Source organism: Anas acuta, chromosome 26 (genome assembly GCF_963932015.1).
Source record: "Anas acuta chromosome 26, bAnaAcu1.1, whole genome shotgun sequence".
In the NCBI taxonomy this organism is placed as follows: Eukaryota; Metazoa; Chordata; class Aves; order Anseriformes; family Anatidae; genus Anas; species Anas acuta.
This window is the reverse complement of record NC_089004.1, coordinates 5,047,302-5,063,139: the sequence shown is the minus strand read 5'-3', so window position 1 is coordinate 5,063,139 and position 15,838 is coordinate 5,047,302. Positions and strand designations below refer to the sequence as shown.

General features: G+C 52.1%; 2 protein-coding genes across 4 annotated transcripts; both read left to right on the top strand.

Annotated features, from left to right (window-relative positions):
• The first annotated feature begins 645 nt into the window (after window positions 1-645).
• Window positions 646-1,580, top strand: MRPL34 (mitochondrial ribosomal protein L34). The gene is made up of 2 exons (XM_068661596.1): window positions 646-805; window positions 1,015-1,580. Exons 1-2 carry the CDS (start codon window positions 759-761, stop codon window positions 1,286-1,288), a joined length of 321 nt encoding a protein of 106 aa, XP_068517697.1. The 5' UTR covers window positions 646-758; the 3' UTR covers window positions 1,289-1,580.
• A 672-nt stretch (window positions 1,581-2,252) lies between these two features.
• On the top strand, window positions 2,253-10,511 carry DDA1 (DET1 and DDB1 associated 1). 3 transcript variants are annotated; one of them, XM_068661599.1, is made up of 6 exons: window positions 2,253-2,391; window positions 6,316-6,396; window positions 6,858-6,909; window positions 7,224-7,285; window positions 8,268-8,310; window positions 9,116-10,511. In XM_068661599.1, exons 1-6 carry the CDS (start codon window positions 2,389-2,391, stop codon window positions 9,118-9,120), a joined length of 246 nt encoding a protein of 81 aa, XP_068517700.1. In that variant the 5' UTR covers window positions 2,253-2,388; the 3' UTR covers window positions 9,121-10,511. The 3 variants fall into 3 exon arrangements, with proteins under 3 accessions (XP_068517700.1, XP_068517698.1, XP_068517699.1); XM_068661597.1 differs by having other exon boundaries at window positions 2,264-2,391; window positions 8,268-10,511; XM_068661598.1 differs by lacking the exon at window positions 2,253-2,391 and adding an exon at window positions 5,799-5,823 and having other exon boundaries at window positions 8,268-10,511.
• The last annotated feature ends 5,327 nt before the right edge of the window (window positions 10,512-15,838 follow it).

Genomic DNA, 15,838 nt, shown 5'->3' with positions numbered 1-15,838 from the left:
TTTTCAGCCCAGCAGCGGGAGCAGGATGAATCCTCATCATCCTCACTGTGCACGATGCTGCTCTGTCCTGAAAAGGGTGTGTGTGTGTTACAGGAGGAAGGCGGCCGGAGCTGGGTGCTGGTGGGCCAGGCTGATGTCCTGCAGATTTTGGGGTAAATGGGTTAGTGGGGAACGCTGCGGTGACACGGGGTGGTGGTGGGGGAGGACGGGGACGGGACCTCCATGAGGTCACTTGTGTTCCTGCCACGGCAAAGGGATGGAAATACAGGGGCTGGTGATGGCTACAGTGTTTTGACAAGGAATAACTCCGCATTTAGAGCTGCCTTTAGGTGCTGTGTTTTATGTTTAGGCTACGTTTTTATGTTTATGCCTCTAAATGTTATGTTTTGTCGGTGACTTTTGATGGCGAGGGGACGCCCTGCCCAGGCGGGCTTTGCACCTCACAAGCTCCCAGCAAAGCCCGGGGATACAGGGGGTCCTTTTTTTCCATAAATTTTCCATTATTCCACTATTTGGAGCCGCGGGCGGCCCGCTGGGACACGGCCTGGGGGGGACCAGGCCAAACCCCGAGCCCGTCGCCATGGTAACAACGCGGCGGGCTCGGCCGTCTCCAGGACTACAAATCCCATCATCCCCCGCGGCGGCACGGAGGGGTTGGGCCCTGCAGGGCGCATGCGCGCTTTCCCCCCCTCGGCGGCGAGGAGCCAATAGGGGGCGGTGTTATTGGAAGGTCGGCGTTGCTAGGGAGGGCTGAGGTGATGGCGGCGGGCCTGGGCCTGCTGTGGCCGCGGGCCGCCGGCGGCAGGTAACGGGGCCGCGGTAACCGTAACGGGGCCGGGGTAACATAACGGGGCCGGTAACGGGGCCGGGCCTGACCCCCGCTGCCGCGGAGATTCCCCCCGTTCCTCCTCGGCGTGGCTGTGCTGAAGGCGCCGCTGCCTCCTCAGGGCCTTGGGGCAGCGCCGCGGCCTCTCCCCGCTGATTTATTTTCTTTATTTCTCTTTCCCTGCCAAGTTTTCTCCTCCTGCGGCACGTCGCGGCCTCTCCCTTCCAGCTCCGGGCGGCGTCCGTCCTGTCAAGGTCCCGGGAGCTGCCCCTCGGCCTCGCCGGCCCGGTGTCCTCGTGGAGCCTGCAGCAGGTTCGCCTCAAGGCGCGGGGCAACGAGTACCAGCCCAACAACCGCAAGCGCAAACGGACCCACGGCTGGATCAAGCGCATCAGCACACCGGGAGGCATCGAGGTTATCCTCCGGCGCATGCTCAAGGGCAGGAAGTCCCTGAGCCACTGAGGGCTCGGCCCTTGGGGTCGGTTTGGGGTGGGGTGAGCTGGGACCGAACCCGAAAAGTGCCTCGGATTTGGAGTGACGCAGCCTGAGGGCTTTCACTGAGGACAGCACCCGGCTGCCCCTTCTGCAGCACGAGAGGAATCACCCTGGTTGGAGAGCGGTCTGCGAGGGCTTGGTTTATTGGCTGCTTTTTTAATTGTCAGGTCACTGCCATGTGTACGCGTGGTTGTAAGATAAACCTGTGGAAAACACAAGCTGTAATTAAAGCCTAGCAGCTTTTATTGCGCTTCCTGTACTAATTGTCGATGTGAAGTTAACCGGGAGAGGAGAGGCAGATTGATCTGAGGTTCACAAGCGCCTGGGAGCCTCGAAAGGACGGCAGCAGCGTGGAATAAGGGCTGACACCAGAGAGAGCTTAGTTTGTATTTTACAACGGCCAAATCCTCAGCGTCCCTGCTCTGCTTCTCTATCCCTGTGAGGTGCGCGTTAGTGGGGAATCGTCAGGGTCACTGTCCTATTGGTGGCAGCTCTGGGCTGGGACACCCGTTCCTGTGCTGGGCTGAAGGGGATTTTGGGGGTTTTTCGGTCCCGGGGGTGACTTTTTGTGGGCAGAGCGGTGTGGGGCAGCGCTGCCTGCCCCAAGTGGTTGCTGTCTGGTTTCCCAGGGCCGCAGCAGGGTTTGGGGTTGCTCCGATTACACACGGCGGCTGCACGCCAACTCCTCCTCAAGACTGCTGTCCGCTCAGCGCCGCTAATTAACAGCCTCGCCCCTACCACGCAATTAACAGCGCCTTCATTAATGAGAGCCACAGGGACAGGGGATCCCCGCTCGGACTACATTTCCCATCACTCCCCGCGGCCTCCTCCACATCCGGGTCCTCTCCTCCCCCCCCCCCCTCCCAACCCCTCCCGAGCGGGGCATTTCCTGCCCCTACCTCACCCCAAGCGCCTCAGCGCCGCGTTGACTGACGGCCGCCTCGCCCAATGAGCGCGGAGCCGGGCGCGGCGGCGACCAATGGGAGCGCGAGGAGGAGGCGGAGGGGGCGGGGAAGCGGCTGAGGCGGCGGAGGCGGGGCGGCTCCTCCCGGCTGGCGGCGGCGAAGATGGTAGGCGCTGGGCCGGGCCCCCGCCCGAAATGGCGGCGCCCCCGGGCCCCCTGCGTTGAGGGGAGCGCGGCCTCCGCCGGCCCTCCACCCCCGGAGCCCTCCCTGAGGCTTTAGGGGGGGGGCGAGGCCGGGCCCCTCTCGCTGCGGGCTGAGGGAGCTTGAGGGGGGTGCGCCCCCCCCCCCCCCTTCCTGGGGCGGGTGTGGGCCCCCAAAATGGCGGCGGGGTTCATGGGAGGGGGGGCTCAGTTGTGTGTGGGGGTCTTTTTTTTTTTTGGGGGGGGGGGTCCCGTTTTTCGGAGGGGTTTGTTGGTGTTTTGGGGGTGCTGCCCTGTTTATTTTTGGGGTGTCTTTTTTTTTCTCGGAGGGGGTGTTCTCCTGGGGGGGGGCACCCGGCTTTTCGAGGGGGGGCTTCACCTTTTATTTTTTTGGGGGGGTTTTGTGCTTCTGGGGGTGCCCATTTTTCCTTGGGGGGGTGTTCTTCTAGGGATACCCCGTTTTTCGGGGGGGCTGCTGTCCTGGGAGGCATTTTTCGAGGGGGGGAGCTGCTCTTTTTGAGGGGCTGTCCCTTTTTTCTGGGGGTGCCCCATTTCCTGGGGGGAACAAGGGGTGCAGGGGGCTGTGGTCCCCCTTGTGGGGGGGGGAAATTGGTCCCCTTCTGCCTTGCTCCTGGATTAGGCTGCTGGAGTGGGGGGTGCTGGTAGGGGGTGGAGGGGGAAATGGGGGAAATTTGGGGGTACCCCGGGGTGTGGGATGTTTCCCCCCCCCAGTGCTGTGTGCTCAGAGGGTCTGGGTGTGGGGGGGCTGTTGGGGTTTGTCGGGCTGTCCCCACGTAGCAAGCGGCTGCCTGGGGGTTTGGTGGTGGTGGTCGCGGCCAAGAGAGATCCCATCCCCTTCCCTTGCAGTGGGGGGGTTGTTTTTGGGGCCAAGAGAGAGTTTTTCCTGCCCCTCAGCGAGCCCTGTGACAAAGAGGGGTCAGCGGTGTCCCCTGGGGGGTGTCCCCTGGGGGTCTCCGTGTCCCAAAGCTGGGAGCTTTGGTGGCCGTGCCCCTTGTTGGTGCTTCTCCCCCACCCCACATCTGTGTGTGTGTGGTGTGGGGACACAGCCCTGCTCCCAGCCCCCGTGCTTTGGGCCTCATGCTCCTCAGTGTGGTTGCTGCAGTTCCTTTCCAAACCTGGGCATGCATACGTTGCTTTTTTTTTGTCTTTATTTTCACCTTTCTGCTTTTAGACGAGGACTTCCTAGGAAGCCGAGCGCCCTGTTGCCCCAGGAACGGCCTCTTATCTCTCCCTCACCTCCCAAAGCGCAGAAGGAGCCGCTGTTGCCTCCTGAGGTCGCTTGCTTGGGCGTTTGGGCCCGCTCTGCTCGCTTAAAGAGCGCCAGAAGGGGCTGCAGGAGGGACATTTCCTCGTGTGGCACCACGGCGGGGGGGTGTGCGGCGGTGACCTGCCTTATCTGGTGCCCTTGGAGCAGATAAGGGGCGCTGCGCTCCCAATTTTGTGCCGGATATCCAGGAATGTGCCTCGGGGCGCTTCCCCCAGGGGACCTTTTCAGGAGGTTGCATCAGGGCAGGTGCCTGTTGAAACGGGGCAGGATTAGCAGCAGGATCACCTGGGTGCTAACCACGCGGCTTTTCCATTCTACCTCCCAGCGTTTAAACTAGAGAAATGGCTCTCCCCGTGCTCAAATTCCAATTTTCCTGCCGTTTTCCTGCCCTAGCAGGTGTGGTTCCACCCAAGGGTAAGGTGGAGGCTGAGCCCGGTGTGCTCGAGGCTGTCCTGCAGGAGCTGAGGTCTCTGTCGCCTCCTCTGAGCTGCTGCACATCCCCCTTCAGCTGCTTATATTCTAGAGGAGGGGGAGCACCCACGTTTCAAACACGTTCCTTATTTAAAATGCATTTGGACTGATGATTTTAATGGTATTTTAACAACTTACTGGGCATGACTGCTGTAGAAATCTGTTAAAAGAGACTTTGGCGTGCCTGGGGAAAGCCGCGCCCCCTCTCAGGGCAAACGCGGGCTCTGCCAGCCCAAATTCCTCCATGGGGCAGTGGGGAATAGCCTGGGGTGAGGGAACTGAGGTGGGGCAGACCTGAAGTTGTGTGCTGCTCGGCAGGAACAGTTATTTCCACTTACAAGAACAGAAACCGAAAGCAAGCAGTTAAAGAACCCAGGGGTGTGCTTGGCCCTGCCTGGACCGGGCTTCTGTAGCGCTGGGCCGTTAAAGGTTTGCTTCGAAATTGGGGATGTTTCTAAAGATCCTCAGCCCTTCCAAACCATCAAAGAGTCTTAAACCTGGGCTGTGAGGAGGAAGGTGCTACCTTAGAGGATTCCCCACCCTTTTTAGCCCGGGACCCTCGGTGCCAGGGAGAGCAGGGGAGCGGGGCAGCGCAATCGGGATCCATGGGGCTCTTAGAGCAGTGCTGGAGGATCCTGCCTCGATCCCTCAGCTCAGCCGAGTGAGCGACGGGCTCTGTGCTGGAGAACTGGTGACACAGGGAAGTGGCATCATCCCTGAGGGGGACGAGACAGAGAGAAATTTGCAGTTGGCTGCTTCAAACCTCTTTTTCCAAGTCTCTCCTTTCAGCTAAAACCTGGCACCCAGGAAGGGCTGAATGTGGAAACGAGAACGTCGGTTCAAAAACAAGAGCGTGAATAACATTTTCTGGTTTGGCTAATTGCAGCTCTTTGTTTTGAATTAAAGATGCGGCCTTAATGAAAATAACGGCTCCTATTTTGGGTGGAAACAACGCCTTTGAGCCCGGTGGTTGTGGAGCAGCCGCGGCCATTCGTTTATCGCTTCGAAGGCCGAAATCAAACGGCTCCTCTGCTGCTTCGCCCTCCTGTTTAAATTGCTCCTAAGCAGGCTGCTGTGTGTGCAGGATTAGAAGCCTTTGGTGTGCACTATAATGGGCTTTGAGGTTTTAAAGGAGGATCAGTGCGGCGCAGGTAGCTGATCTGATGGCTTTGGGAGTCTCAGGGCCCCTCCTGCCTATCGCCCAGGCACCTCGTGCGTTTCTTCCCCGTCTCCTGGCTGCTTCAAAGGCCTCCCCGAGCATCTCCCTTTGTCCCTCTCTGCTGTGAGTGAAGAGGCTCCGGCAGGCTTTCAAGCTGGCTGTTCTCGTGACCCCGTAACGCTCCCCTCCCGCCCCCCTTTTTTTTGCTTTGGAGAAGGAAATTCCTGTTTCACGCTGGTGCGGCTTAATTAAACAGCGAGGGCTCCACGGGGTTCCCGCTGCTGTTTAGCAAATAGCTTCGCTGCCCCTGTGTGTTCAGCTCTTTTCTGAACTGGGGGGGTTATTTTTTTGAAGTACTGGCAGCGCTGACGCAGGCAGGGGCGTGATCCTTCACCAAAAAAAAGTCGGGCCTCGCTGATAAGGATTGGGTTTTTGGGTCCTCGGAGGCTTTCGTCGCTTTCTGGAATCGACAAAGAATGGTGACTGAAAGCGAAAGAGCAACTGGTTTGAAATGGGGACGTGTTCAAGGATTTGAGTCATCGGGGTGGCTGCGGCAGTTCCCTCGGGTGGTGGTGTGGTTTGTGCTGGTCTGTGGATCCCGCTGGGGTCTGCGTGGTGCAGAGCTTCCTTCCGGAGCTCACCCGCGTCACCTGGATGCTAGGAGAGGTTTCTCGAGCAGCCTTCCAGCTGCATTCCAGAACTTTGGGAGAACAGCGAGCCAAATGCAAAAGCTGGGGATTCGCTTGGTTTACAAAACCACTTTTGTGTTGTTTTTTTCCTTTTTTTTTTTTTGTTTCGGTTTCCAACGGCTCTCCCTAGCTGGGACCTGGCAACATCCTTCCCAACCCTGCAGTTATTTATCCTAACGACCCGAGCTGCTCCTTGGAGAATCGGCCCGAAGCAAACAACAACTGCAATATCACTCTTCCTTTCTTCACCTACTTCTTTGTTTGTGTTCTTTGTCTTTTCAGGCCGATTTTTTGAAAGGATTACCGGTCTACAACAAAAGCAACTTCAGCAGATTCCATGCGGACTCCGTATGTAAAGCATCAGTAAGTATTGCGTGTCGGCCAGAAATCCCGGTGCTCTGGGAGGTTTTCTTGCAGGGCTCAAAGGATATGAGAGGGAAATAAACTCAAAACGAGTGTTTGTTTGTTTTTAAGAAAACAAACAAACCCAGCCATGTGTGCTTGCAGTTCATGAGCTGAGATTGGCAAGGAAAACCTCCTGCTTGTTTTGGTGAGGCATGCGTCCTCACGGCAGCCAAGCCACATCAGTGGTGCTCTCTGTATGCACACATTCTTTAGTAATGGTCTTAGGCCCTGAAAAACATCAGAAAAATGGACCTGCTTCGAATTTCTTAAAAAATAGAGGAAAAAAGCAGTAGCACAGTGTCATATAACAGGGCAGAATATCCAAATGAATTTGTAGTCTGGGTTTCTGGTGGCCTTTGGGTTGGTTTAGCTGTACTTGGTAGCCGTCGCTGTTCTGTAACTGTGCAATTCCTCTACAGAACAGAAGACCATCGGTATACCTTCCCACGAGAGAATACCCGTCTGAACAAAGTAAGTCTGCTCCGCTGACGTGGGTTTTTTCCTGTTTTTGGATTTTAAAGATCTGGCATACACGTAAATTCACTGATTTTAAACTTCAGATCAGCTGATACTCTTGAACTGTCACCGCAGTTACAAGCAGTGTATGTCTAGTTACTGATTTTTTTGTGCTTTTCCTCTGTCCTAACGAAGTGATTGCTGTTCCTGCGTCCTGCCCTTTAATCTAAAGGACCATGCTTAGTACGTGAAATAATGTCATGATTGCTGCACAGTTTTAAAGGTTGTCTTTAAAACGACCTCAGCTTGTTTCTCTCTTTCTTTGGCAGTTATAGTAACAGAAAAGACAAATATACTTTTGCGTTACTTACATCAGCAGTGGGACAAAAAGGTATGGTTGTGTTTCCTTAATATAAGCGTCTCGATTTGCTGACTCTGGCTGATAGAGCTGGGTATCGATCACAATCAAGATATTGATGATTAATTAAGAGTGATTCAGTCCTTGTGAAATGCACTTCAGCAAAAGGAGGCTGTGTCTCTGCACAGCTCTGTCTCCGCACAACATTTTATTTTTTTTTAAAAGCTTTTTGTTCTGTTTCAGAGGACAGTAACTCAGTGTTTAGTCTAGAACTTGGGAGGCTTCAGTTCTGTTTCCCACTTAGCACAATTTTCCTTTGTGACCTTTGCAAATTGGTCTCCCTGTGCCTCAGCTGTCTGCTTTACAGCTAGAGGAGAGCTCCTGCCTCCCAAGACTGTTAGGAAAAGATGGATGAGCTTATGCAGAACATGAATGCATTAATGAGGCCATGTAAGTACCTTGGTTACGAAATCTGAGTTTGCGTATCAGGAATGCACAAATTAGGAGGCTCTAGCTGGTGTCTGAGACTAATGCTGCCTGGGTTGGAAGGGCTCAGACACAAGGCAAGGGCTTGGGAGTGGAGATAATAAAGCAGGGATCTTAATCATGAGAGGATGCAGAACACAGAGAGAGGCAAAATTATAAGGAGCCTTGAAGCTGAAAAGAAAATATTTGTGTATGACGGAAGTCTTTTGGTGATTTTGATAAGTTTAGGGACTGACTCAGAGAAGCAGGAAAAGAGAATCTTACTCATGTGTATGAAATATTTGAGGTCTATAAATAAAAGATGCTGAGAGCAATGATTGGTGTCTCTGCCCCACCCTCAAATATGAAGAAGCACCCCTTGGCTTTGGGCAAAATCCTCGTGGTTTGTTTCAATATGTCTGTTAGGTCATCGCATTGCTGTATTCCATCCTGAAATTTTTACAAACAACATTTTTTTCTACTGGCATTAGCTCCCGCCAGCATCAGAAGGCTTTGGAGAGTTTCACTGTGACTTTCTTTGTCCAAACAGAACGCAGCAAAGAAGAGAGATCAAGAGCAAGTGGAAATAGAAGGTGAGAATTCGGCGCCACCACGGAAAATCGCTCGGACAGACAGCCAGGATATGAACGAGGACACTTAAACTCTTGGCTTTCTCCTCTACTACTTTGCAGGCGCTTCCTGTTTTGTCTCAAAGTGTGTAAATTTTGCCCCTTGCCCCCATCTCTCACCCATCCACTATGCAGCCCAAACCACTTCTGACTTCATAGGAGCCAATGTATTTATTTTTTCTCCGTTTTTTTTTTTTTTAATTTATGCCGTAAAACTTACGGAGCAATGGTGGAACAATCCAGTAAAACACGTAGTATAACCTTAGTTCCTCCTTTCTCAAAAGCATACACTGTCACTTTTACAGGTTTTGTTAAATCTGTTACCTAACCAACCGGGTCTAGCTATGGAAGCCTGAGCAGGAGATGGGTTGTTACAGACCCCTGGCGTGGTGCAGGCTTTTTGATCCATGTACCCATTGACACGTTACGAGTGATTCATTCTTCTTTGTGCCCAGTCCAGCCATAAGTGTGGGGCCTCACTATTTTTTTCTCAAATACTCTGAAATTGGCACTGCACTTAAAAAAAAAAAAAAAGAAAAAAAAGAAAAAAAAAAGAAAAATCATGGGTGTCATTTAGGATTATGTTGATCTTAGCAAAACGTGTTGTCAACTTGATATATCAGTTGTATTCTTTTGGTCTGTTCTGTGAGGGCCACGGCCGTTTGGCAGCGTACATTATCTCATGCGTCAGTGGTCATGGAGAATTCAAGTGAAAGGTGTGTTGCTTGTGTTGCTCTTTTAATTCTAACAGTCTCTTGGTCTTGAACAGACTGATATGTGCAACTTCTCCGTTGGAATAAAAGGATGCTTTTATCCTATTCTGAGTATTTGATCAACAGTGTATTTAAGCAGCAGCTGATGGAGTGGAGTTGGGTAGGCGCCCTGCAGGCAGCGCTTGGCCGGATGAGTCTGGGAGCACCTTGGCAACTAGATCTAGTTCTCTGTGTCGACTGCCGGCTCTGACTAATGGTACGTTGAATTTCCTGCGATATCGGCATGTCTGGAGTGGAGTCCGGGACTTTGATCCAAACGTGAGCTTCCGTGGTCTCCGTTAAAGACCAACCCATCTCTTTTGGACTGGGACAGCTCAGTGCCTGTTGCCTGTAACCCTTCACTGACTCTTCGGGAGGAGCAGAAGTGGAGACTCGTAAGTCGTCCAGGTGGAGTCGGAGGTTCAGAGACTTAAAAGGAAATGACCATCGTCGCTGAAGGGGACAGGGAAGGTGTAGTTTAGTAATGATGTCTTGTCTGCTTTAATGTAAGAAGCTGACTTCACACTGTGTTAGTTTAAATTGATGAAGTTATAACTGTGTTTTTTCCTCGTTCACCAATCTGAAACACCAGTTCAAGAAATCTCACACGAACGTTGTTCTAGAGATCTGGGATGAGCCTAGTTCTGTGCGACCGCAGTGGCCACGAGCCTTGAGGCCAGGGTTTCTGCTATCCCCTTCTCCACGGCAGCCCCTTCCTACCAGTGGACGCCACAAAATCAGGTGTGGGGGCGAAGGGGACCCGAAGGGAGATAGACCATTGCTTCTGACTGCGTGTTATGAGGCAGAACCTTGGGAAGAGCAGGGCACAGCTCACTCTGCGTTCTCAAATGTGTGTTAGGCACCGAGTTCCTGATGCAGCGAATGAATTTAACTCAAAGTTAACACCGAGTAGCTTAGGACTTTGTACCTGCCTCAGAAAACATTACCTTTTTGCGATGGCAGTAACCTCCAAATTACTGGAATGTTGTTGGAAATGCCAACCGTGTTGGTGAAGATAAAAACTGCTTAGAATTCTGTCTGATTTACTGGCAATTGCAAGAGGACTTCTCCCAGTGTGCCCGTACCAACAAGTACTTCTGTGCAAAGTGCAGGATGTTAACTGAAGATGCTGTGTTAGCATCTGGTCTCGCAGGGATCACCTGAAGCTGAAACTGAAGAATCCTGTGAAGAGCTGTGAGATACCAAAAGAGGAAACGGACATGCAGCTGGTGGTAAAGTGTGACCAATTTGTGTGTTTTAGCAAAGCTTGAGAGCTGCAGCCTTGCAGACTAATGTTTGTACAGTGCGTTGAAGTTGTAAAATGCTGTATACTTGATTGACATGGCAAGGTTTGGGCTTTGCTGACTTCTCTGCTAGACAGAGTGATGTACTATTAAAGAGAGTTGGCAGTTCCTTCCTGTCGTAAACCCCCGTCTTTGTTCCCTCCGTGTCGTTAAAAATTCTCTTGTTGGTTATGGGAGCCTTTGAGATGTTTCAGAGATTTTTAGGAGGTAAGAGAAGGTTGCCTTTTTATTTTTATTTTTTTAAAGTAGTTCTGAAGTGATGGAGAAACTAATCTTCAAAGAGATGTGACCTTAAGTATCAAACTTGTCTTTTTGTTTGTTTGTTTTTTTGCATTCATGGTTGAGCACAAGCAGTGTGGATTTCTAATACCCCCAGTGGGTCTTTCTACATCTCATCTGATCTGCAGCGAGAGCTCCCTCCTCTCCTTCCTTCTCCAGCTCACTTTTCCTGCTGCTCCTGGCTCCAGAGTGCTGTCCTCAAGCTATTGCACTTTGATCCTATCTGTTTAATCCATGGTAAGTGTATCAGGTTTGAGTGTTGCATGGAAGATCTTACTTGCCGAACTGTGACTTCCTGGTGCCTTAGTGCATTGAAAACAACAAAAATAAGAAAAAAAACCCAAACCCTGGATTTCTTGCTGACCACACTGTTTGTACAATGCCTAGCTCTTAGCACTTCAGCCTCTCTTGTTACAAAGTGACTGAAATTTAGTGACCCTCAGGGGTTCTTTTGTACATGTCTGCCTAGTGGAATTTGTATTGTTTCTGTTACCAATGTACACTAAAGGTTTGGGTTTTTTAATGAGAACTTGAGATACTTGTCAGAGATCAGGATTTTTTTGTAGCTGAATAGGGAATCTTTGCTCAGTAGTCAAAGCAGCAGGAGCACATTTCTTTCTGCCAGGGGACGATGAGTCTGTCCAGGAGCAGACTGTCCTGTTTGGGGGCATCTGTGCTGCCAGGCAGGGCACTCCTGCACTAAACAGCAGTTGAGATGTATGTTGGGTAAGTTTAGAATATTAAAAAGTTAGGCACTGCCTTTTTCTAACATAAAAATACACTAGTGACTGATGTGCAGGGAAACTAACGTTTTGTCTAGGTTAATTCTTGGTATCATATAATTTTATTTTATTTTTAGGGGAGAAATAGTCAAAAAAAACCACCAACCTACTCCTCACACGTAAGAGTTGGAGGAGGGGGGGAATGTTGGAAAGAAGGGCAGATTCTAACATGTTCTGCCCAGCTGTGAATTCACAGGGAACTGCATCAGAGCAGCAAAGTGTTTGTTGTTTGCATTTACGGCTGATTCCTGACGTTTGCCGGATTAGTTTGTTTTGTCTGAGGATGGTCGGTTAGGGAACATCTGCACGGGTGGCGTTCAGGCTGCTTCCTCTTTCTGTCCTTGGAAGTTTTTCAAGGCCCTAATGGACGAGGCCCTGAACCCGCTGCGCGTTCGGTATCGCCCGCGCTTCGAGCAGGAGCCTGGAGGTGACAGTAGTAAACCCAGGGAAATGCAAAACGCAGCAGAACCTGTGGCTGGAAGGTTGGGTTTTGTACCAAACTGGCAAGTGAAGGACTGCTACGAAGCTTAAGGAGCTGGCAAGCACGTGCAGAAGTTTTTGACAAGCCTTGAAACCACGTTGAGCTGTGAAGACCCAGTGATCAGCAGCGGGATGGAAATCCAGGCTGGGAGGGCAGGAAGGAGCCGCTCAGCTCCTGCCTGAGGCTGCTGAGCTGCACTTGGGCTGCAAAGTGTTCAAAGTCTTTACCAGAGGAGTATTTAAGGTGGACAGGATGCGTTTCACAGTAAGGGAACAGGCTTTTAGAGTCATTTAGATAAGTTAGATCTGATTTAAAGAAAAAAAATAATACTTTGTGTCTGTCCTAGGCTAAGAAAAGAAGCAGCAGCAGTCTTAAAGCCTGGGATTTCTGTCCCAAGCTGGCTTCTGAGCCTGGGGATGAATCCCAAGGATGCACGTAACCTGGGCACTCTTTTCTGCCATCATAATCCTGGTGAGAACGGGGTAAGCCAAGCTGTTGGCTGGCGAGCTCCACGTGCAGGCAGTTGTTTGGGGTTTTGCTGAAGGCCCCGTGTGGGGAAGGTTGTGCGGTGTGCTCCCGAGTAGGATCAGGTGGCAGATGGGTTTCCTTCCCTCCAGCGTGTGCCTTACGCAGCAGTTAGTCGTGGGTGCTCGGGCTGCTTCCTCTGAGACGACTTCTGAACGTGATGAACATTAACCTCAGCGTTCTCACTCTGCACTAGATAGAACAGGTCGAACTTCAGAGCTTTATTTTCTGGCGAGCTCTTTGTCTCTGGCCTTAATGGCAAAGGCTAAGCAGGAGTCTTGGAATTTTTTTTTTATTTTGTTCTTAAATTCTGTGGCTATTGGCTCTGTTACCACCTACTGTTTCCTGGCTTGTTTATTTACCACTAGCTTCATTTTTTTCTTGTAGATATGCGGGTCTTTTTGAAAAACCTTTACAATAGGAAAATAGTTTTCCTGCATTAATGACGTCAGCCTGGCAGCAGGGGAATTGTGCGATGTGCTGACCGCGACCAGAGGGCTTCCACTTGACATCTCTCCGTGTCAGGTTTTATCTTACATTTTTTTTGCTGTCTAACAAGGAGTGGGAAATCCTTTTCTTTACAGAAGAGAGGGCTGAATCTACCTGGGAGAGCAGCTCAGGGTATTTTTGGGAGCGAGATGCGGAGGCTGTGCTGGTCGCGGTGCCCAGGAGGGGTGTTGCATCACGGGCTTGGTGAGGCACAGGCTGACCTTCACGCTGTGCTGACTGCGCTTTCGGGTTTCTCTTCTGCTGCCTCACAAATGTCTGCAGCCTGACGGCGAGCGTGCAGTCCAGGGGTCTCATCTGACAGCTGATCCGGGAGGTTTTGGTGCCAGAAATCACCCGAAAGGCTGAGCCAGCAGGCTGGCCAGGTGGGCTGGCTGCGTGGGCTGACAGCTGGGGCTAGTGGTCGCATCCAGCCCACTGTGCCCGTCCTGAGCCGTGTGCTGAGCTGTCTCCTGTGTGAAACGCCTGTCATCTCCAGAGTTTAATGTCAGGGAGGACTTCTGGAACCTTTCCTTTCTCAATTACTGGAAAAAAAAACTTCTGTGTATTGGAAAGGCTGCAGGGAGGGACTTTTTGTGACTGAAGCAAGGGAACGACACGCCAGCTTTGAAGTTTTCTAACACTGGGACTGTTTTTAAAGGCAAAACTTTATTAGTATGTCCCCAGATGTGACAAGCCGAGTCTCCCCCTGGGTGTGATTTTAGAGTTAGCTTGTTCTAGGAATACATTTAAGAATTCTGTTTAGAAGCCTTGATGCCTTCTGAGGAGCTGGCTGGTTTAACATTTTGTGGTGGAGTGCCAGATTTTACCGATACAAACCCAAAAGCGGGCATTGGACTGGCAGGATGGAAGGGCATCACTGCGAAACCTCGACCCTGTTCCCAACTGGGATTTCCCTCGCGCAGGAGCTGGCTGGCCAGGAGTTTTGGGTGATGTAAGGTGGGCCACTTTTTGCTACCCCCCACCCTGTGAGGTGCAGGCAGGGCTTTCCCCAGCTTGTGGGCTGAGCCCAGTCCTCAGCTCACCACCCCTCTAGGAAAGCGAAGCTGCCTTAAAGCTGCCTCGTGCCCCACGAGGACAGCAATTTATCCTCTCCTTGCTACAATTCTGCTTTCAATTTCCTCCCGTTCCTGACCAAAGCGAGCTTCGTTCGGCTAGCGAGCCGGCAGCGACGCCTCTCGTTGCTCCCAGCTCCACACCCATCACTGGGACGCCTTGTCCCAGTCACCTCCAACCCGAACTGCCTCTGCTACACCCACACGCGGTGCTTTTCCTGCAGACACCCGAACAGGTCAAAGAGCTTATCAAAAAGCTCTTCCCCGCTTTGATAAGCAGCACGGAGGCCGAGTGTGGGTAGGGCTGGGGCAGCTGGCGTGGCTGCGGGCAGGACGGGGCCGTTCAGTTTATTCCTTAGCCACGGTTTTGGGGTGCAGGGACGCGAGATGCCCCATGAGATACCGCAAGAACCAGCGTGAGGTCGGACTGGATGTGCCGAGCTGAGTCACGGCCTCTGCACCGCGCTCGTGCTGCCTTCCAGATGCATTCGTTTCTCATTAATCAGCGCGCAGCGTGCCATTAGCGGGCCGTGCTGGGTATTTTTAGTTAAACCACCCGGCCCTGGCCTGTCCCGCACCCCGACCGAGCGGCTCAGAGCAGCTCTCAGCTTTCTGTCCCCCCGTGCCTGCTGTGGCTCCTCGCTCCCTTCAGCACACGCCACCCCAGGCTGGTTTTCGCAGCGCGGCGTCGAGCTTGTGAGTGTGTGTTAACTTCCCACCTGTCTCCGTGAGTTTTTCCCTCTTTTTGCAAAAAAATCCTGTCTTGTGGGGCCGGGAGAATGCGTTTTTTTGTTGTGTTTTTTTTTTTTTTTTTTCTGACAGCTGCGTGTTGGCAGAAGGGCTGCCGTCGTGGAGTGCCTGTAAATACACTGCTAGTCAAATGTCACGGCCATTGGAATTTTGCATTTATTTTTAAACTCTTCCATGTTTGATACTGTGTACAATAAATTTGCAGAATTCAGAGGGCTACCACTCTTCATTCTTCCTCTCCCCTTTCCTGCTGCTGACAGAGCTGCGACGTGGCTGCGGGCGCTGCTGCCTGAGCGTGCCCTGAACCCACCCGTGCTTGCAGGGCTCGTCCTCGTGTCTCTGTCTCAAAGCCTCCCCCTGCCTGGGGGGGCTGAGGGGTGACGGTGGCCCCAAAGTGTCCCCTTCTGCCCTCCCCAGGGCCAGGAGCACTGAGGCTTGCTCCCAGAGCACGCTACGAAAGCCACTTGGGGCAATAACTGAGCGCACGCCTCAGGCTTGTTGAAATATATTTTTTATTGCATTTCTGCAGGTTTTACAAAAATATGACAAAATAAATTAAAAAGAAATAAATAACCCCCCCCGCTTCATTTCTTTTAGTTTCCGAAGAAAGAGAGCGCACAGCAAGGGAGAAAAGAAGGGAGAAAAAAAAAAAAAAGGAAACAATTCCCTCCTTTGTACAGTAACTGCCCGGAAGAGTGAGATACCAGACAGGCGGCCGCTCTTAGAAATATTTTGGGGAGAGAAATGTTTAAAAATGCCCAGGACCGTGGGGTCCAGCAGCAGCGGGACCCTGCCCTGTCCCCCGGTAAGTGGTGTGGGGACAGCTCGTGCCAGGGCCGTTACCCCAGGAGGGAAATGGGACAAACAGAATTCCTTTAGGACCAAGAACCTTTTAACCTTTTAGCCTTTTAACCAAGAACCGAGCTGGGAGCTGGTGAGCCAAACCCGGGGAGAAGCCGAGAACCAAAACGGGGAGCGGGGAACGGGAGGGGCTGGCAGCAAGGTGTGTGGGCAGAGCAGCTGAGCAGGATTTGGGGCTCTGCAGCAGGGAGCTGAG

Coding starts and splice junctions, on each gene's coding strand:
- MRPL34 (XM_068661596.1), top strand. CDS start 759: ATGGCGGCGGGCCTGGGCCTGCTGTGGCCGCGGGCCGCCGGCGGCAG. Junction 806..1,014: donor CCGCGGGCCGCCGGCGGCAG/GTAACGGGGCCG, acceptor TTCCCTGCCAAG/TTTTCTCCTCCTGCGGCACG.
- DDA1 (XM_068661597.1), top strand. Junction 6,397..6,857: donor ACTCCGTATGTAAAGCATCA/GTAAGTATTGCG, acceptor ATTCCTCTACAG/AACAGAAGACCATCGGTATA. Junction 7,286..8,267: donor ATCAGCAGTGGGACAAAAAG/GTATGGTTGTGT, acceptor TTGTCCAAACAG/AACGCAGCAAAGAAGAGAGA.